Below are 20,539 nucleotides of genomic sequence, written 5' to 3' on the forward strand. Positions count from 1 at the left end.
GGTTCTGGGATGTTTGCTCACCGTTCTTGTGATCATTTTGACCCCACGGGGTGAGATCTTGCGTGGAGCCCCAGATCGAGGGAGATTATCAGTGGTCTTGTATGTCTTCCATTTCCTAATAATTGCTCCCACAGTTGATTTCTTCAAACCAAGCTGCTTACCTATTGCAGATTCAGTCTTCCCAGCCTGGTGCAGGTCTACAATTTTGTTTCTGGTGTCCTTTGACAGCTCTTTGTTCTTGGCCATAGTGGAGTTTGGAGTGTGACTGTTTGAGGTTGTGGACAGGTGTCTTTTATACTGATAACAAGTTCAAACAGGTGCCATTAATACAGGTAACGAGTGGAGGACAGAGGAGCCTCTTAAAGAAGAAGTTACAGGTCTGTGAGAGCCAGAAATCTTGCTTGTTTGTAGGTGACCAAATACTTATTTTCCACCATAATTTGCAAATAAATTCATTAAAATCCTACAATGTGATTTTCTGGATTTTTTCCCCTCAATTTGTCTGTCATAGTTGACGTGTACCTATGATGAAAATTACAGGCCTCTCTCATCTTTTTAAGTGGGCGAACTTGCACAATTGGTGGCTGACTAAATACTTTTTCCCCCCACTGTATATATATATATATATATATTTATATATATATATATATATATATATAACACAGGGATGTAACCCAAACAAAAGAGCGAGGTGTAAACCTCTAAATAATACACAGGACGAGCCCCGTAATAAGAAGGGCACAATTACTCGGTATGTAAATTGTAATACAATGTCCTCACGAGACCAACGGACATGGGACAATAATCGACAAGGACATTGGGGAACAGAGGACACATATATACACATACTAATCAGGGGGAATGGGAACCAGGTGTGCGTAATGAGACAAGACAGTCCGGGGTTGGTGGTAATGAACCAGGTCTGTGACGCCTAGAATGCCGGTGACGTAGACCTCCGGAGCTGGTGAACGGAATGAGCAGCAGTACCGGGGATCCGTGACATCATCTCTCTCTCTCTCTTTCTCTCTCTCTCTCTCTCTCTCTCGCTCTCTCTCTCTCTCTCTCTCTCTCTCTCTCTCTCTCTCTCTCTCTCCCTTAAAGGAGAAGTGAAAGAACCGTATGAGAAAACTGGAGCGCCATTAGATAAAACTTTTGTAAAAGATGAGATGACAGATTTTTAACCCAAGGGTCATTTTTGCTCTTTCATTGCTATTTAGTGTTTGATTTTTAATAGTAGCAGTTTGTATAAAGAACATGAAAACCACATAGGTAAGTCCGGTTCTGTTGAATGGTAGATTACAATTGAGGAAGTAGGAAGGAAAATACAATTTTAGGATTCAGAGAGGTTGAGAGATGAGAGTTGTCTTTACTCTCTCTCTCTCTCTCTCTCGCTCTTGCTCTCTACCTCTCTACCTCTCTCCTTATCTCTCCCTCTCTCTCTCTTTCTCTCTGTCAATGGTTTTAGACAGATCCACAAGGCCAGACATGTAGAGTGGGGGTTAGATGTGGCCATCAAGTTGCTGCATTATGATGACAGGTAAGTTTCACAACTGTAAGTAAGCCCTAGACAAGTACGCCTTGTCTGAGCCAGAACAGCCCATAGGGGCAGGAGCCTATCTCTTGTTTCTGTAGTGTGAGGCAGCTCGATGTACAAGTACACCCCCCTGGACAGGACACTAGTCTGTTTCACAACTGTGCATGAAAATAAATGGTTGAGTTTGCATGTTGATGTGTTGCTTATCTCTGTCAATTCTTCTGTCTCTGTTTCCCCTTCTACACCCCCCCACACACACACACACACATACACACACAGACACACACACCAACTCCAGCTCGTCTTTGCTCAGAGAGGCAGACCTCATGCGCCACGGAGGGGGCCCATATGTTCTCAGGATCCTGCACCGGCCTCTCCATCCAGATGGGCCTGATCATGGAGGTAAATTATACTTACTGTAAATAAGTCTTACTACGGTCTTACTTACTGAATAAGATCCTCTGTATCAAAATGTATACAATAAAGGTGGTAATCAGGAGCATATAAACTGAGTGTACAAAATATTAAGAACACATTTGACCTCAGACCAGCTTCAATTCACCTGGTCAGTCTATGTCATGGAAAGAGCAGATGTCCTTAATGTTTTGTCTGTGTGTGGGCATTTCTGTTCTTTCCATGTAAACTTTATTTGTATTATTTCTACAGTTTGTGGAGAGGGGGTCCCTGGCGGCCCTCCAGGACCGTCTCTCCGGCACCCCACCCTGGCCCTTGTCCTTCTGCCTTGCCCACCAGGTGGCTCTGGGCATGGACTTCCTTCACCGCCTCCACCCGCCCCTGCTGCACCTGGATCTGAAGCCCAGTAATGTACTGCTGGATGACAGCCTCCACGCCATGGCAAGTCCCAGTCTTTTGGGTGACTGGATCTGAAGTAGGCCTCTACCAGGGGGGAGAGTGGTTTGGGTGATATGCATAGTTATCAGTAGCCATCTGCATTTTATTGTATTTGTAATGCATGATAATTGTGATACTACTGTGATGTTACATCCCTCCCTCTCCTGTCTCCCTCTCCCCTCAAATCTCTCTCTCTCTCTCTCTCTCTCTCTCTCTCTCTCTCTCTCTCTCTCCAGCTGACAGACTTTGGCCTAGCAAGGGTTTACCACAGCTTTTCCAAGGCAACCATGAAGGACACAGGAAATGAAGGAGGTACATTAAGTTACATGCCACCAGTGGCTTTTGACATACTGACTGGATACCTAGTAGGAGAAAGATACTGTACATGCCAAGAGTGTGCAAAGCTGTCATCAAGGCAAAGGGTGGCTATTTAAAGAATCTCAAATGTAAAATATTTTTTGGGGATTTGTTTAACACTTTTTTGGTTACTACACGATTCCATATGTGTTATTTAATAGTTTTGATGTCTTCTCTATTATTCTACAATGTAGAAAATAGTAAAAATAAATAATATAATCTTTCAATTTAAATTATTATATAAAATTATATAAAATTCTTGCTACCAATAGAATGTTATTTATATGGGGGATACAATCTTCCCAGCTCTGCAGATTTTGCTGCGAAGAGACAGAATCATTAGCTCATTTGTTTTGGTACTGTCCATTTGTAGCTTGTTTTTGGACACAGGTCCAGGAATGGCTAAAGGATTGCAATATTTACCTGGAGCTAACCCTGCAGATAGCACTACTGGGTGATCTGAAAAGTCATAGTCAATCGATCAATAACATAATAATACTATTAGCAAACATTTTTATTTTCAATTCACAATCTGTAGAAACAATGAGAATAGAAAGGTTCAGAACTTTTGTAAGACATCACAGTACAGTTGAAATATATATGGCAAATAGAAATCCTATATGGATGGTGTTAAAAGATAAATGGGATGTGTTGAATGGAATTGAAGGATGGGACTAATAACAACTAACAACAAACAATAACAAGATAACTAACAATGTAGGCACGCTGTGTCCATAATAAGTGTGTGGGTTGTAGGTTGGGAGCTTTTGTGAAGGAGCACAGTTAGAAAGATATGGCATATAGAAGCAAACCGGATGGACATCATGAAAATGATCGGAGAGCTTGTGAGTAGAAGAAGTTCAGGAGAAAGAACAAACAAAATGTAATTACGGTAAAATTGACTGTGTCCATAAAATGTAGATAGTGGGTATGGGCTAGAAGTAGAGGCCTAGGCGTTGTTGTTCACTAGTTTACTCCAAGTGGGGAAAGGGTGGCGGAGTTGGAAAGTAATAAAGGGGAATATATATATATTTTTTAAAGGATATGTATGTGTATGTATGTATGTATGTATGTATGTATATACAGGTAAAAGTCAGTAAATTAGAATATTTTGAAAAACTTGATTTATTTCAGTAATTGCATTCAAAAGGTGTAACTTGTACATTATATTTATTCATTGCACACAGACTGATGCATTCAAATGTTTATTTCATTTAATTTTGATGATTTGAAGTGGCAACAAATGAAAATCCAAAATTCCGTGTGTCACAAAATTAGAATATTGCGTAAGGGTAATACATTTTGAAGACACCTGGTGCCACAAACTAATCAGCTGATTAACTCAAAACACCTGCAAAGGGCTTTAAATGGTCTCTCAGTCCAGTTCTGAAGCCTACACAAACATGGGGAAGACTTCCAGATTTGACAGCTGTCCAAAAGGCGACCATCGACACATTGCACAAGGAGGGAAAGACACAAAAGGTTATTGCAGAAGAGGCTGGCTGTTCTCAGAGCTCTGTGTCCAAACACATTAATAGAGAGGCAAAGGGAAGGAAAAACTGTGGTCAGAAAAAGTGTACAAGCGATAGGGATCACCGCGCCCTAGTCAAGATTGTGAAAAAAACCCATTCAAAAATGTGGGGGAGATTCACAAGGAGTGGACAGCTGCTGGAGTCAGGGCTTCAAGATCCACCACCAAGAGACGCTTGAAAGACATGGGTTTCAACTGCCGCATACCTCGTGTCAAGCCACTGTTGACCAAGAAACAGCGAAAAGCGTCTCACCTGGGCTAAGGAAAAAAAGAGCTGGACTGCTGCTGAGTGGTCTAAAGTCATGTTTTCTGGCGAAAGCAAATTTTGCATTTCCTTTGGAAATCGAGGTCCCAGAGTCTGGAGGAAGACAGGAGAGGCACAGGATCCACGTTGCCTGAAGTCTAGTGTAAAGTTTCCACCATCAGTGATGGTTTGGGGTGCCATGTCATCTGCTGGTGTCGGTCCACTCTGTTTCCTGAGATCCAGGAGTCAACGCAGCCGTCTACCAGCAAGTTTTAGAGCACTTCATGCTTCCTGCTGCTGACCTGCTCTATGGAGATGGAGATTTCAGGTTCCAACAGGACTTGGCGCCTGCACACAGCGCAAAATCTACCCGTGCCTGGTTTACGGACCATGGTATTTCTGTTCTAAATTGGCCAGCCAACTCCCCTGACCTTAGCCCCATAGAAAATCTGTGGGGGTATTGTGAAAAGGAAGATGCAGAATGCCAGACCCAACAACGCAGAAGAGTTGAAGGCCACTATCAGAGCAACCTGGGCTCTCATAACACCTGAGCAGTGCCAGAAACTCATCGACTCCATGCCACGCCGCATTAATGCAGTAATTGAGGCAAAAGGAGCTCCAACCAAGTATTGAGTATTGTACATGCTCATATTTTTCATTTTCATACTTTTCAGTTGGCCAACATTTCTAAAAAATCCCTTTTTTGTATTAGCCTTAAGTAATATTCTAATTTTGTGACACACGGAATTTTGGATTTTCATTTGTTGCCACTTCAAATCATCAAAATTAAATGAAATAAACATTTGAATGCATCAGTCTGTGTGCAATGAATAAATATAATGTACAAGTTACACCTTTTGAATGCAATTACTGAAATAAATCAAGTTTTTCAAAATATTCTAATTTACTGACTTTTACCTGTATGTATATGTCTCCCGAGTGGCGCAGTGCTGCATCGCAGTGCTAGCTGTGCCACTAGAGATCCTGGTTCGAATCCAGGCTCTGTCGTAGCCGGCCGTGACCGGGAGACCCATGGGGCGGCGCACAATTGGCCCAGCGTCATCCAGGGTAGGGGAGGGAATGGCCGGCAGGGATGTAGCTCAGTTGGTAGAGCATGGCGTTTGCAACGCCAGGGTTGTGGGTTTGATACCCACGGGGGGCCAGTATAAAAAATAAATAATGTATGCACTAACTGTAAGTCGCTCTGGATAAGAGCGTCTGCTAAATGACGTAAAGATAAAATGTAAATGTGTATATATATATATATATATATAGTGGGGAGAACAAGTATTTGATACACTACTGAAATGACAATTTATAAAACATAAAGCATGTTTTAAAAACACTTGAATTGTTAAAGCAAATAAATATATCCAAGACATAGATACATAGAAAAGACAATGATATTTCATATTCCAATCAAATACAGCATATTGGGCAGGCAGCTCCTCCCTAGCATATAATAATTTTTTGAATGGGGCATGCTTATATAAGATGGAGAGGAAAGCACTTTTAAAGAACAACCAGGCATCCTCTACTGACGGAATGAGGTCAATATCCATCCAGGATACCCGGGCCAGGTCAATTAGAAAGGCCTGCTCGCTGAAGTGATTTAGGGAGCGTTTGACAGTGATGAGTGGTGGTCGTTTGACCATGGACCCATTACGTACGCAGGCAATGAGGCAGTGATCTCTGAGATCCTGGTTGAAGACAGCAGAGGTATATTTAGAGGGTAAATTAGTCAGGATGATATAAATTTAAATTTAAATTTAATTTATAAATGATATCTATGAGGGTGCCCATGTTTACGGATTTAGGGTTGTACCTGGTAGGTTCCTTGATAATTTGTGTGAGATTGAGGGCATCTAGTTTAGATTGTAGGATGGCCGTGGTGTTAAGCATATCCCAGTTTAGGTCACCAAGCAGTACGAACTCTGAGGATAGATGGGGGGCAATCAATTCACATATGGTGTCCAGGGCACAGCTGGGGGCTGAGGGGGGTCTGTAGTAAGCGGCAACAGTGAGAGACTTATTTCTGGAAAGGTGGATTTTTAGAAGTAGAAGCTCAAACTGTTTGGGCACAGACCTGGATAGTATGATAGAGCTCTGCAGGCTATCTCTACAGTAGATTGCAACTCCGCCCCCTTTGGCAGTTCTATCTAGATGGAAAATGTTGTTGGTGGCCTTCCTATGCCAGGATTCAGACACTGCTAGAACATCAGTGTTCTAACGCAGTGAATAACTCAAAATCTATTTTTCTGAGCAATTGTATTACTATAAAATAATGTAATTTTCACAAAATATTGAGCATGCAATATAGGTTATTATTTATTTTATACAGTCTTTTTTGCTCATCTTTATCAAGGGTGCCTATAATTATGACTGACCGACTGTATGTCATCTTCAAATGGGGAAACTAGATATATAAAGTGCTTTCTTGTTTTAATTTCATTTTCGACCAATGCCTCCACACATTTTGCACTCCACAATCTACAATCCATAACGAACAAGTCTCCTCTTCTGAATGAGTTTATCTCTGACAATGACTTTGACATGATATGCCTCACTGAAACATGGCACAGAGAGGGTGACTTTTACCATCTTAATGAAGCAGCTCAACCTGAATTCAAATACATTGAAAAGGTGTGCAGCCTGACCACAAGGCTGTGACACTGTCTGTGACTGCTCCAACTCCTCTCCACTGCCCAAAGAAGACCATTACATTCTGCCACCTGAGGAAACTTAACCCGTCCCTCTTTCAGGAACACATCAAGCCCACCTTTGCGTCTGACTGCAGTAAGCTGGCCCTTGATGACATGGTCAATCTGTATAACAGCACTCTGAGTAAAACCCTGAACATCCTTGCCCCTGAAAAAACATGTGAAGTAACATTCCAACGCTCGTCTCCTTGGTTCACTGATGAACTGCGCAGAATGAAGACTCATGGCTGTAAGCTTGAGAGACATTGGAGGAAGGATGGCCTCATACTGGCCTATAAAACCACCAGACAAGCTACTCTGGTGCCTTAAAAGCAGCACGATCAGCCTTCTACTCTGCCAGGATTGACAATAACAAAGTTAACCCCAGAACCCTGTTCTCTACCATCAACCACCTTTTCAACCCTGCAAACTCATGCTCTCCTGCAGCCTCATCTGAGCAGTGCAATCGCGTCTCAGATTTCTTCATGACAAAAATGGACACCATCAGAACAAACATCACGGCCTCTAAGACGACCTGCACCTGAGCCTCCAACCCAGACTGCCCCTCCCTTCAGCAACTTTACAGAAGTCACATCTGGAGCTGTGCAGTCAATAATCCCTCAAATGAAGGCCATCACTTGTTACCTTGACCCTATCCCACATGCCTACTCAAAACCTGTTCATCTAGCATGCTTATGTTTGTCACCACCCTGATCAACAAGTCCCTGCTGTCCCTGAGAGGTACCATCGATCTTCAAAACAGCTGCAGTCACCCCCTTACTGAAGAAACTCAACCTTGACCAGGACATCCTATCCAACTACAGGCCCATCTCCATCCTCCCCTTCCTATCAAATGTACTGGAGAAAGTGGTTGCAAATCAGCTTCAATCGCATCTGTCATCTAATCAGTTGTACAAGGTTTTCCAGTCTGGCTTCCGGCCTTTGCACAGCACCGAAACAGCTCTGGTTAACGTTACCAACGACCTACTGATGGCTGCTGATTTTGGATATCCCAGCATCCTCCTCCTCCTCTTAGATCTCAGTGCTGCTTTTGACACTGTAGACCACATCATCCTCCTGTGGCGTCTCAGAGCACACTTCTGTCTCTGGAACAGCTCTGAACTGGTTCTCCTCCTATCTCTCCAATAGGAAGTCCAGATCAGTGGAGTCTGCAGTCACATGGTGCGTCCTACAGGGGTCAGTGCTGGGGCCTATCCTGTTTTTTATTTACATGCTCCCCCTCGGCCAAATCCTCAAAGATTATAACATCAACTTCCACTACTATGCTGGTCTACATTAACACCAAACCGGACAAAATCTCTGCCCTAGAAAAACTCAGCAGCTGCCCAGAGGACATCAGGGCATGGATGAAAGAGAACTTCCTCCAGTTGAACAGTAGCAAGACTGAGGGTATGCTTATTGGGACACCTAAGCAGGTCACCAGTGGCGGAAACATCTGCCCTACAATCAACGGCTAGGCCATCCATCTGTCCTCTGTCATCTCCAACCTAGGAGTCAAGTTTAACCCTTCTCTGTCCTTCGATGCCCACATAAAACAAATATGTAAAACATAATTTTCCATCTTAAAAACAGAGAAACTCATCCCCCGCCTTCATCTTCTCTCGGATCGACTATGGCAATGCGCTTCAAGTCTCCAAGACATGTCTCTGAACTATGGGGGAACGAGCCTTCTGCTCCCTTGACCCTAGCCTATGAAATGCTCTCTGAACTTTTAAAACAGGCCTTAAAACCCACTTCTACAGACTGCCTTTTTTATAGTCCATTTCCCAATCTAAAATGTATTTAGCACCTAGCCCACTATTGCTATTTTACCTGCCTTAATTCTAAATGTATGTTGTTTTTATTGTATATAATTTATATATTTTTCCCTCAGTAGAGCTATAAAAATTACTTTGTAATGAAATGTGCTATACAAACTAAATGTATTATTTTATTTTCATTTTTATTAAACGGTAAATCAGATATGTCTGAAAATACCCCCAAATAAAAGGTGACATTCTGTACTGTCACCTCATATGAAACATTTGATATCAAATCCAAAATCCTGGAGTATAGAGTCAAATTAAAATGTTAGCTTCACTGTCCAAATACATACATAAAGCACATACAGTAACACAGGGATGTGTATCTGTACATATTAAGCTTTATAGTACCACAGTTCTATAATCACTCACTCCTATATGTGCTTACACATGCCTCCATTACACCCTCCTGTGGTAACACACACCCACACACACACGTCTATGAAGAACGAACAAAGCACTCCTATGTGCTTATAACATACCTCCGCTGTGTATTCGAGCAGCGAGACAAATTGGTTGTGACAGTGTACGGTGTGAACGCCACAGGTTCCTGGCAACACACACACACACACACACGGCCCTCGCCAAAACTCCCATCTGTCACCGGATCCGCCAGGACGAGCCGCATGAGCCCTTACCCAGAATCCTCCTCTCGGGGCGTTGAGGGTGGCTGCGCTATTTACAGGACTAACAGATGCACAGCTTGGAGAAGATGAAAGTTTCCCCTAATCTGATTTAGGGTCAGATTTTCTCCCTAATAGTTTAGGTTAGGATAGGGAGTATAGAATCTGATCCTTGATCTGCGCTTAAGGTCAACTTCTATAATACTGATACAGGGTCAGATTTAATTTAATCTCCTTTATGATTGAGTTTAGGATTTGGGGTAGTGCAATCTGATCCTAGATCTGTGGATAAGGTCAACTTCTATAATACATGTTTGGCGACAGCAGAAAGGAGGAGCAGTTGTTTCAGCTAGTGACACTCACTTTGAAGAAAATCCTGTATTTACTGTATGACCAACTTTTTTTTATTAGCACGTACAATTATTTGCATGCAGACAACAAAAGCCAACACATAATACATGAACACTCAAGCAGAAACTGTACACACTACAGTATCATTTAAATAATGGAGCAGTGTACGTAGAAGTGCATTCCAAAATCGTAACATTCAGGATTTTCGGATACAAAGCGAGCTGTAAACTAACTCTCATACATACACACTTCTCCTCCACCTAACCCTGTCCTTACTTGATGTCTCCCCTGTGTCACCTTGCTCGCCTTTCCCCTGTCCCGCTCTCTTTTTCTCTTCCTCCCTCACTCCCCTCCTTCCCTCTCTACAAAGGAAACACCAGAAACCCAGAGAAGGTGGAGTATTTCCATCCCCCCATCAGGTTCCCTCTCTCCAGTTTGAGATAAGCCTTGTCTCCTCTCTCCATGGTAACCAACCCAGCGTTGGTGGCTGCTTCCCTGGTCACGTCCTGGTCCCCGGCAAATGCTGAAATCACTGGGTGCCCGTTCAATACCAGACTCACCTGAGAGAGAGGGACAGAGGCAAAGGGGGGGTGGGAGGTAGGGAGAGAGAGAGTAAAACGTTGTTCACATTTGCAGTTTGAAGTGACTCAAATCCTATTATTTTGCATTCAAATATTTTCCTGCAGTCGGAACAGCCAAAAAGCACATGGAATCGGATATTTAAAGCCACATTTCAAACCACCTTCGTAGGTGGTTTGAAGTCCAATACAAATCTGATTCCTGGCCATGCGACAAATCTGATTTATTTGCCTCTTATTTGGCATATCTTCTTGCTTGCTAGCTACTCTGTTGACAGTTTGACAAGAACATGTGGTAGCTAACTAGCTTGTTAATTATTTACAAACAAATTAGTGAATGTGCTAGAAAGCTAAACGGCTACCTAGCCTGCTAGTTGACTACTGTGGCTTGCTAAAAATGACTATTTTTTAAAGTTGAATAATCTTATCCGTTGAGGCTTTAAAAGTGTTCTTACACTATGATTTTGAACATTTAAAGCAACTGGGAAACTTCCATGGCAGGCATTCTTGTCACCTTAGCTTGCTGCATAACTTCTGAGTTATAGGAAGCGCGAGCACCACCACCAATCAGCCTAAAACACTGCGCACACACACCTTGTTACTAGCGTAGCCATGTCAGTAAATTACTGGTGTCTGAACACACACAAATCCGATTTGATCACTTGTAACTTGCTGTTTGGACAGTCAGTATTCCAAAACAGATTTGAGCATTAAGGCCTGCAGTGTGAACAAGGCTTTATGTCCTGATCACCGGTAAAAGCAGAGATCCCAAATCACTCTGAAGAGAGAGAGAGAGAGAGAGAGAGAGAGAGAGAGAGAGAGAGAGAGAGAGGTGAGAGAGAGAGAGGTGAGAGAGAGAGAGAGAGAGGTGAGAGAGAGAGAGAGAGAGAGAGAGAGAGAGAGAGAGAGAGAGAGAGAGAGAGAGAGAGAGAGAGAGAGAGAGAGAGAGAGAGAGAGAGAGAGAGAGAGAGAAATGAGGTCGGTGCTGTTGAAGCAGTGGTGGAAAAAGTACCCAATTTTCAATTTACCTTAATAGAAAATGACTCAAGTAAAAGTGAAAGTCACCCAGTAAAATAATACTTGAGTAAAAGTCTAAATGTATTTGGTTTTAAATATACTTAAGTATCAAAAGTAAATGTAATTGCTCAAATATACTTAAGTATGAAAAGTAAAAGTATAATCATTTCAAATTTCTTATATTAAGCAAACAAGATGGAACCCTTTTCTTGTTTTACATTTTTTTTACAGATAGCCAGTGGCATGCTCCAACACTCACACATAATTTACAATCAAAACATGTGTATAGTGAGTCCGCCAGATCAGAGGCAGTAGGGATGACCAGAGATGTTCTCTTGATAAGTGTGTGAATTAGACCATTTTCCTGTCCTGCTAAGCATTCAAAATGTACTTTTGGGTGTCAGGGAAAATGTATGGAGTAAAAAGTACATCATTTTCTTTAGGAATGTAGTAAAGTAAAAGTTGTCAAAAATATAAATAGGAAAGTAGAGATACCCCAAAAAACTACTTAAGTAGTACTTAAGTATTTTTACTTAAGTACTTTACACCAGTGCGTTTAAGATACTCACATTTTTCCTATACCCATCATGAGGTTGCTACAACCTAGCCTACGAATTAAAGTTTACAACGTACAGTGCCTTCAGAAAGTATTTATACCCCTGGACTTATTCCATATTTTGTTGTGTTACAGCCTGAATTTAAAATGGATTAAATAGATTTTATTTCTCACCCATCTACCCATAATGAAAGTGAAAACTTGTTTTAAGAAATGTTTGCAAATCTATAGAAAATTCAATACAGAAATATCTAACTTACATAAGTATTCACACACCTGAGTCAATACTCTGTAGAATCACCTTTGGCAGCGATTACAGCTGTGAGTCTTTCTGGGTAAGTCTCTAAGAGATTTATACACCTGGATTGTACAACATTTTCCCATTCTTATTTTCTAAATTCTTCAAGCTCTGTCAAATTGGTTGTTGATCATTGCTAGACAACGATTTTCAGGTCTTGCCATAGTTTTTCAAATAGATTTAAGTCAAAACTGTAACTCGGCCACTAAGGAACATTTAATGTCATCTTGGTAAGCAACTCCAGTGTAGATTTGGCCTTGTGTTTAAGATTATTGTCCTGCTGAAAGGTGAATTCATCTCCCAGTGTCTGGTGAAAAGCAGACTGAACCAGGTTTTCCTCTAGGATTTTGCCTGTGCTTAACCGTTTTTTTTTAAATCCTGAAAACACCCCAGTCCTTAACGATGACAAGCATACCTATAACATGATGCAGCCACCACCATGCTTGAAAATATGGAGAGTGGTACTCAGTAATGTGTTGTATTGGATTGTCCCCAAACATAATATTTTGTATTCAGAAAGTTTTAGCCTATCACAGCCAATAAACTCTTAACTGTTTTAAAGTCACCATTGGCCTCATGGTGAAATCCCTGAGCGGTTTCCTACCTCTCCAGCTGCTGAGTTAGGAAGGACGCCTGTATCTTTGTAGTGACTGGGTGTATTGTTACACCATCCAAAGTGTAATTAATAACTTCACCATGCTCAAAGGGATATTCAATATCTACTTTTTTCATTTTTTACCTATCTACCAATAGATTGTATGTGTTGGGGTACAGTAGTCGGTAGTTATTCAAAAATCAACATTATTAAACATTAAACATTATTATTGCAAACAGAGTGAGTCCATGCAACTTATTATGTGACTTGTTAAGAAAACGTTTACTCCTGAACTTATTTAGGCTTGCCCTAACAAATGGGTTGAATACTTCTTGACTCAAGACATTTCAACTTTTAAGTTTGAATTAATTTGTAAAAATTTGAAAAACCTAATTCCACTTTGACATTATGGGATATTGTGTGTAGGCAAGTGACACAAAATCTAAATTTAATACATTTCAAATTCAGGTTGTAACACAACAAAATGTGGAAAAAGTAAAGTGGTGTGAAGACTTTCTGAAGGCACTGTAGGTGTCGAGAGACAAATTGGAGCTAAGGATCCTTGGACTAAACACCTCCCTCTGCAACTGGATCCTGGACTTCCTGACCGGCCTCCCCCAGGTGGTAAGGGTAGGGAACAACACATCTGCCACACTGATCCTCAACATGGGGGCCCCTCAGGGGTGCGTGCTCAGTCCCCTCCTGTACTCCCTGTTCACCCATGACTGCATGGCCAGGCACGACTACAACACCATCATTAAGTTTGCCGACGACACAACAGTGGTAGGCCTGATCACTGACAACGATGAGACAGCCTATAGGGAGGAGGTCATAGACCTGGCCGTGTGGTGCCAGGATAACAACCTCTCCCTCAACGTGACCAAGACAAAGGAGATGATTGTGGACTACAGGGAAAAAAAAGAGGACTGAGCACGTCCCCATTCTCATCGACGGGGCTGTAGTGGAACAGGTTGAGAGCTTCAAGTTCCTTGGTGTCCACATCACCAACGAACTATCATGGTCCAAACACACCAAGACAGTCGTGAAGAGGGCACGACAAAGCCTATTCCCCCTCAGGAGACTGAAAATATTCTACAGCTGCACCATCGAGAGCATCCTGACTGGTTGCATCAACGCCTGGTATGGCAACTGCTCTGCCTCCGACTGCAAGGCACTACAGAGGGTAGTGCGTATGGCCCAGTACATCACTGGGGCCAAGCTTCCTGCCATCCAGGACCTCTATACCAGGCGGTGTCAGAGGAAGGCCCTCAAAATTGTCAAAGACTCCAGCCACCCTAGTCATAGACTGTTCTCTCTGCTACCGCACGGCAAGCGGTACCGGAGTGCCAAGTCTAGGTCCAAAAGACTTCTCAACAGCTTCTACCCACAAGCCATAAGACTCCTGAACAGCTAATCATGGCTACCCAAACTATTTGCACTGCCGCCCCCCACCCCATCTTTTTACGCTGCTGCTACTCTGTTAATTATTTATGCATAGTCACTTTAACTCTACCCACATGTACATATTACCTCAACTACCTCAACTAGCCGGTGCCCCCGCACATTGACTCTGCATCGGTACCCCCCTGTATACAGTTGAAGTCGGAAGTTTACATACACTTAGGTTGGAGTCATTAAAACACGTTTTTCAACCACTCCACACATTTCTTGTTAACAAACTATAGTTTTGGCAAGTCGGTTAGGACATCTACTTTGTGCATGACACAAGTAATTTTCCCAACAATTGTTTACATTATTTCACTTATAATTCAGTGTATCACAATTCCAGTGGGTCAGAAGTTTACATACACTAAGTTGACTGTGCCTTTAAACAGCTTGGAATATTCCAGAAAATGATGTCATGGCTTTAGAAACTTCTGATAGGCTAATTGACATCATTTGAGTCAATTGGAGGTGTACCTGTGGATGTATTTCAAGGCCTACCTTCAAACTCAGTGCCTCTTTGCTTGATATTATGGGAAAATCAAAATAAATCAGCCAAGACCTCCGAAAATAAATGGTAGACCTCCACAAGTCTAGTTCATCCTTGGGAGCAATTTCCAAACGCATGAAGGTACCACGTTCATCTGTACAAACAATAGTACACAAGTATAAACACCATGGGACCACGCAGCCGTCATACCGCTCAGGAAGGAGACGTGTTCTGTCTCCTAGAGATGAACGTACTTTGGTGTGAAAGTGCAAATCAATCCCAGAACAACAGCAAAGGACCTTGTGAAGATGCTGGAGGAAACAGGTACAAAAGTATCTATATCCACAGTTAAACGAGTCCTATATCGACATAACCTGAAAGGCCGCTCAGCAAGGAAGAAGCAACTGCTCCAAAAAATATCGTACTTTTTGGAGAAATGTCCTCTGGTCTGATGAAACAAAAATAGAACTGTTTGGCCATAATGACCATCGTTATTTTTGGAGGAAAAAGGGGGTAACTTGCAAGCCGAAGAACACCATCCCAACCGTGAAGCACGGAGGTGGCAGCATCATGCTGTGGGGGTGCTTGCATGCAGGAGGTACTGGTGCACTTCACAAAATAGATGGCATCATGAGGAAGGACAATTATGTGGATATATTGAAGAAACATCTCAAGACATCAGTCAGGAAGTTAAAGCTTGGTCGCAAATGGGTCTTCCAAATGGACAATGACCCCAAGCATACTTCCGAAGTTGTGGCAAAATGGCTTAAGGACAACAAAGTCAAGGTATTGGAGAGGCCATCACAAAGCTCTGACCTCAATCCTATAGAACATTTGTGGGCAGAACTGAAAAAGCGAGTGCGAGCAAGGAGGCCTACAAACCTGACTCAGTTACACCAGCTCTGTCAGGAGGAATGGGCCAAAATTCACCCAACTTATTGTGGGAAGCTTGTGGAAGGCTACCCGAAATGTTTGACCCAAGTTAAACAATTTAAAGGCAATGCTACCAAATACTAATTGAGCGTATGTAAACTTCTGACCCACTGGGAATGTGATGAAAGAAATAAAAGCTGAAATAAATCGTTCTCTCTACTATTATTCTGACATTTCACATTCTTTAAATAAAGTGGTGATCCTAACTGACCTAAGACAGGGCATTTTTACTAGGATTAAATGTCAGGAATTGTGAAAAACTGAGTTTAAATGTATTTGGCTAAGGTGTATGTAAACTTCCGACTTCAACTACTAATGCTCTTTTTTTCTCAACACTTTTTTTGTTGTTGTTTTATTTAACTTTTTTATTAAAAATAAATGCATTGTTGGTTAAGGGTTGTAAGTAAGCATTTCACTGTAACATCTACACCTGTTGTATTCGGCGCATGTGGCCAACAAAATTTGATTTGATTTGAGTAATCAAGGAGACAGACAGTGACACGTTCAATACAGCCTTGCACACTGCATCTAGCTGGTAGGTTTATCCCCGTTTTGTTTCATTTGCTTCCGTTTTGGATACGTTTTTTAAAAACTGAATTGGCAGAATGAATGCACCCCTGATCACCCGCACACACAGTTCACTTTCATAACACCCACATACAAACAGCATCGTCACTTTGCTCATTGTATAATTATTTCTCGCATCTATGCGCTCTCCTCCTCTCACCTTTTCCCTTCGCTTGTGGATTTCAGTGCACAACACAACAGCTGTTTGTGACCAGGCGAAAAATCCTTTCCAAGCCAAACTTTCATAGCATAACCACTAACCGCTACACACAGCCTACATCGTTGTCAATGTCATCATATTAGCTAACATAGTCAATATAGCTACTAGAACTAACGTGCAGGTAAACCTGATAAATCAGTGGCAATAAATTAATAAAACCGAAAGCTTACCTTGACTTGGAAGAGTTCCAGTGTTGGACATCCTTAGCCAGCTACCTAACATCAATAGCATTCCTCTCTCTTTGAGCCGAGCGTTTGAGTAGGCTAAATTAGCTAGCTGCATTAGCTAGCTAAGTAAGTGAAAGTGAAAAAAAGACAACAAAATCTCTCTCTCTCTCTCTCTCTCTCTCTCTCTCTCTCTCTCTCTCTCTCTCTCTCTCTGCTGCTTCTCCTTAATTTTTGAAGAAAATAATTTGTTCAAAACTGTTAAACTATTGTCTTTCTCTCTCTTTGAGTCAACTACTCACCACGTTTTATGCACTGCATCGCTAGCTAGCTGTAGCTTATGCTTTCAGTACTAGATTCATTCTCTGATCCTTTGATTCGGTGGACAACGTCAGTTCATGCAGCAAGAGTTCTGATAGGTTGGAGGACGTCCTCCGGAAGACGCCATAATTACTCTGTACGTCTATGAAAGGGGGTGAGAACCATGAGCCTCCTAGGTTTTGTATTGAAGTCAATGTACCCAGAGGAGGACGGAAAATAGTTGTCCTCCGGCTATACCATGGTGCTTCCCAGAGAGTGCTGTTGAGGCTACTGTAGACCTTCATTATAAAACAGTGTGTTTTAATCAGTTAATTTGTGACGTGAATATATTTAGTATAGTTTTATCTAACTTTTTTATGTTATGCTATGGTCCTCCCCTTCCTCCTCTGATGAGCCTCCACTGGAAGGGAGAGAGAGATAATATACATACATTTGCTGTAATCCCCTACCTGTATTGTCTGTCGGTTGTATACTTTGACCACATGGAAGCAGAAACTGAAGACTCCTTTTCTGGGAGCCACGAAGATGCTGCGTGCTGGGTCAAAATGGCTGCCCACATTCACCAGGATCTGAGAGAGAGATGGAGAGAGAGAGTTGGGGGGAGAGAGAGGGAGAGAAATATATAGAGGTGGGGGACAGAGAGGGAGAAAGAGAGGGGAGAGATGGAGAGGGAGAGATAAAAAGTTGATAAAAGTTGACAAAAGTTGACTTCTTTATCATGTAAAGGTTGACCACAGTTATTCAGTCATGCTGGATGGTCATGGTATGGTCTCACTAACCTGGTCAAAGTAGATGGTCATGGTACGGTTGCTCATCTCAGAGGGTTCGTGGTTAGTGTTCCTGACGGCAGAGAACGCCACTCGACCGGTCCCCGACCGCACCGACATCCCCAACGCGTTACCCGACGGTTCCGACGAGGGAGTGGAGTCACAAACCACCAGACACTTCCCCTCCAACACGATTGGCTCAGTGTCATTCTGAGCTCTGGCCCCCAGGGGACCCCATTGGAGGAGAATAATTAGTCCAAGGAGAAGGGCGGGGTTAGGTGTCATTTTGGGGCGGGGCAAAGATGAACAAGGAAGAGGAAGGCGAGGCATATTGTCTCAAATGGTTGTGAGGTCTTGGGTGTTTTTTGGATGTTGGTTTTTCAGTTTTGACACAGTTGGAAATGTCAGTTTCCCACACAGTTTCAGTAGAAAGAAACAATCCTTTGTGAATACATGACAAATTTCAGTAAACCAATGTCTGTCTTTTCAGTCTTGTCTCAACCACACAGGAATCAGCTAGATCACAGTTTAAATCCTTCCGGAATCTTTAGTTGGTTCTGAAAAGGTTGAATCCCAGAGGGTCAATTGATCCAAACCCACTGAATCTGAATGGTGAATGGTGTACGCCCGATCACTTGGGCCACGACCCAAACCTCCTGCAGGTACGGCCAAGTTTGTCCAGGTTCCCGACCTGTGTTACCAGATTTGTAATACAAGTCTCAGTGGAGTTGGTCAGGTGGATTTTCACAGGCCAACCTTGACCCTGCCAAAGATAAAGATTCAGAATAGACATCAATTCACTGAGGAAGACAGTCTAAAGTCTTAGAATTATAGTATACAACATAAAAATATCATAGTATCCTAGACAAACTCTTGAAGCAGGCCTAAAGTGACTGTAGTGCTCAAATGTAAACGAAAGTTAGATCTTGGGGTGGTGTAGATGGAGAAAGAATTCAGGGATGGGAAGGAAAGGAGGAGGTAGAAGAAGGGATCATCTAATGGATTGGCTTGAAGAGGGAGGGGGGAGGGAGCTGAGGCTATTGAAGCCAGCTGGTCACAGGAGGATGGCAGGAGAGGGGGAGGAGAGGGAGGAGGAGAGGCCTGCATCATCACTTCTGAGCTACCATCTGTAGGACACACTCTCCTCACATTCCTTTACACACACACATGCATGCACACACCCGCACACACATGCACACAGACGCACGCATGCATAATCGCCCATGTATTTGCAATTGCATATATTTATCCATATACAAAAATGCACATAGAAACTGTAAATGTCCCCATTGTTCCCCATAGTCTAAAGTCCTTTAAGCTCAGTGGATGGTAAAGGACACACAGTGCAAAATCTGCAGTTTTATACAAGACGTCTATATTTGCCCCTTGTGGAAAATGTTCTCTTTATTGACAAAGATTATTACAGAAAACATAAATTAAAGAGTAGTAAAGTGACAGAAATATGACATGACAACAATATTGAACCCTTTTCAAAAACCAATCCCACATTTACTTTTTTTGTGTAAAGCAGCAAAAATAATAACCTTTACAGCAGTGAAAAAAACTAAATATTAAATCTTACCTTTTACAATGAGTATATTTCCTGTATCGACTTGAAAGTTACTCTGTCCCAAGAGGTAGATTCCCCTTTCTCTGTCTCTTTTCTCTCTCTTTTCACTGACTCCCTCTCTCTCTCTCTCTCTCTCATCCCACCCTCTCTCCTTCTCACTCCCTCTCTTTTTCTCTCTCCCTCTCGCTTCCCCTCTCTCTCTGTCAGGGAACCCCTGTGTTCAAACAGACGTTTAATCATATCACAAGCATCATAAATCGTCTGTTTTCTCTCGCCCACAACCGCCTACCTGTTCCACACTCCTTCCTCTTCTCTCCATCATCTCAGATCCTCCCTTTCTACTCTCTATCCTTTTCCACTCCCTTACAGTTTTTCTCGATTGCTAAGACACATTTCTTGAAAGCTGCTCTCCTTTTCTCTTAACTGTGAACACAAAACCCAATTTTCAAGCTACATTCACAAAACCTCAGACTCTTCTTGCAAAACCAAACTTTCACCTCAAAACAGTTCAATCTGTGCTCAAAACTGAACTATGTTGTCAAATCGTGCCCCGAGTCAATCAAAATTAAAAACACTACTGAACAGTCACTAAACACTACGTAGAAAAATAGAAAACACAATGCTCAGGACATGAAGCTGGAGAAATAAATGTTTATTGTTCACTGTAGGCTAAATGCATGTTGCAAAACAAAAAAAAACTGTGCATTTAGCACTTGTACAAAAAGACAAAACAGAAATCTTGTGCATTTACATGTAGCACTTGTAAAAACAAACAGAAATCTTATGCGTTTGCCACTTGTGTACAGTAAGCCCATGTAAAAATAAAGTACAAAAATATACAAATAAGTGCATTACTCAGCCACAGCATCATGTCTCCGTACTGGGTCAGGCCACAGGACTTCATCCACATCACAGGCCACATTTTGTCTGGCCAGGCAACGGGGAAAAAAACCCCTGGCATGCCGTATCCAGGCTTGGCATGCCTCCACACCTATGTCACCACAGG

General features: G+C 42.2%; 2 protein-coding genes across 2 annotated transcripts; one reads left to right on the forward strand and one right to left on the reverse strand.

The window, feature by feature from the left end:
• The first annotated feature begins 1,824 nt into the window (after nucleotides 1–1,824).
• LOC123491478 (receptor-interacting serine/threonine-protein kinase 3-like) lies at nucleotides 1,825–7,762 on the forward strand. The gene is made up of 5 exons (XM_045222277.1): nucleotides 1,825–1,936; nucleotides 2,201–2,389; nucleotides 2,623–2,751; nucleotides 7,281–7,467; nucleotides 7,665–7,762. Exons 1-5 carry the CDS (start codon nucleotides 1,883–1,885, stop codon nucleotides 7,760–7,762), a joined length of 657 nt encoding a protein of 218 aa, XP_045078212.1. The 5' UTR covers nucleotides 1,825–1,882.
• A 2,282-nt stretch (nucleotides 7,763–10,044) lies between these two features.
• Nucleotides 10,045–19,652, reverse strand: LOC121571321 (cerebellin-1). Its single transcript, XM_041882726.2, has 4 exons — nucleotides 19,546–19,652; nucleotides 17,976–18,726; nucleotides 17,646–17,765; nucleotides 10,045–10,574 (listed from the first exon to the last, which is right to left on the reverse strand). The coding sequence occupies exons 2-4, from the start codon at nucleotides 18,291–18,293 to the stop codon at nucleotides 10,377–10,379; spliced, it is 636 nt and encodes a 211-aa protein (XP_041738660.1). The 5' UTR covers nucleotides 18,294–18,726; nucleotides 19,546–19,652; the 3' UTR covers nucleotides 10,045–10,376.
• Between the last annotated feature and the right edge of the window lie 887 nt (nucleotides 19,653–20,539).

The sequence above is a fragment of the Coregonus clupeaformis genome, chromosome 8 (assembly GCF_020615455.1).
Source record: "Coregonus clupeaformis isolate EN_2021a chromosome 8, ASM2061545v1, whole genome shotgun sequence".
Taxonomy (NCBI): Eukaryota; Metazoa; Chordata; class Actinopteri; order Salmoniformes; family Salmonidae; genus Coregonus; species Coregonus clupeaformis.

Bases quoted from the DNA above. Each gene is read 5' to 3' on its own strand.
- LOC123491478 (XM_045222277.1), top strand. From the start codon at position 1,883: ATGTTCTCAGGATCCTGCACCGGCCTCTCCATCCAGATGGGCCTGATC. The intron at 1,937-2,200 runs GTAAATTATACT...TTATTTCTACAG, and splicing joins AGATGGGCCTGATCATGGAG to TTTGTGGAGAGGGGGTCCCT. The intron at 2,390-2,622 runs GCAAGTCCCAGT...CTCTCTCTCCAG, and splicing joins ATGACAGCCTCCACGCCATG to CTGACAGACTTTGGCCTAGC.
- LOC121571321 (XM_041882726.2), bottom strand. From the start codon at position 18,293: ATGCCTCGCCTTCCTCTTCCTTGTTCATCTTTGCCCCGCCCCAAAATG. The intron at 17,766-17,975 runs GTTAGTGAGACC...TCTCTCTCTCAG, and splicing joins TGACCATCTACTTTGACCAG to ATCCTGGTGAATGTGGGCAG. The intron at 10,575-17,645 runs GTAGGGGATTAC...CCTCTCTCTCAG, and splicing joins ACAACCGACAGACAATACAG to GTGAGTCTGGTATTGAACGG.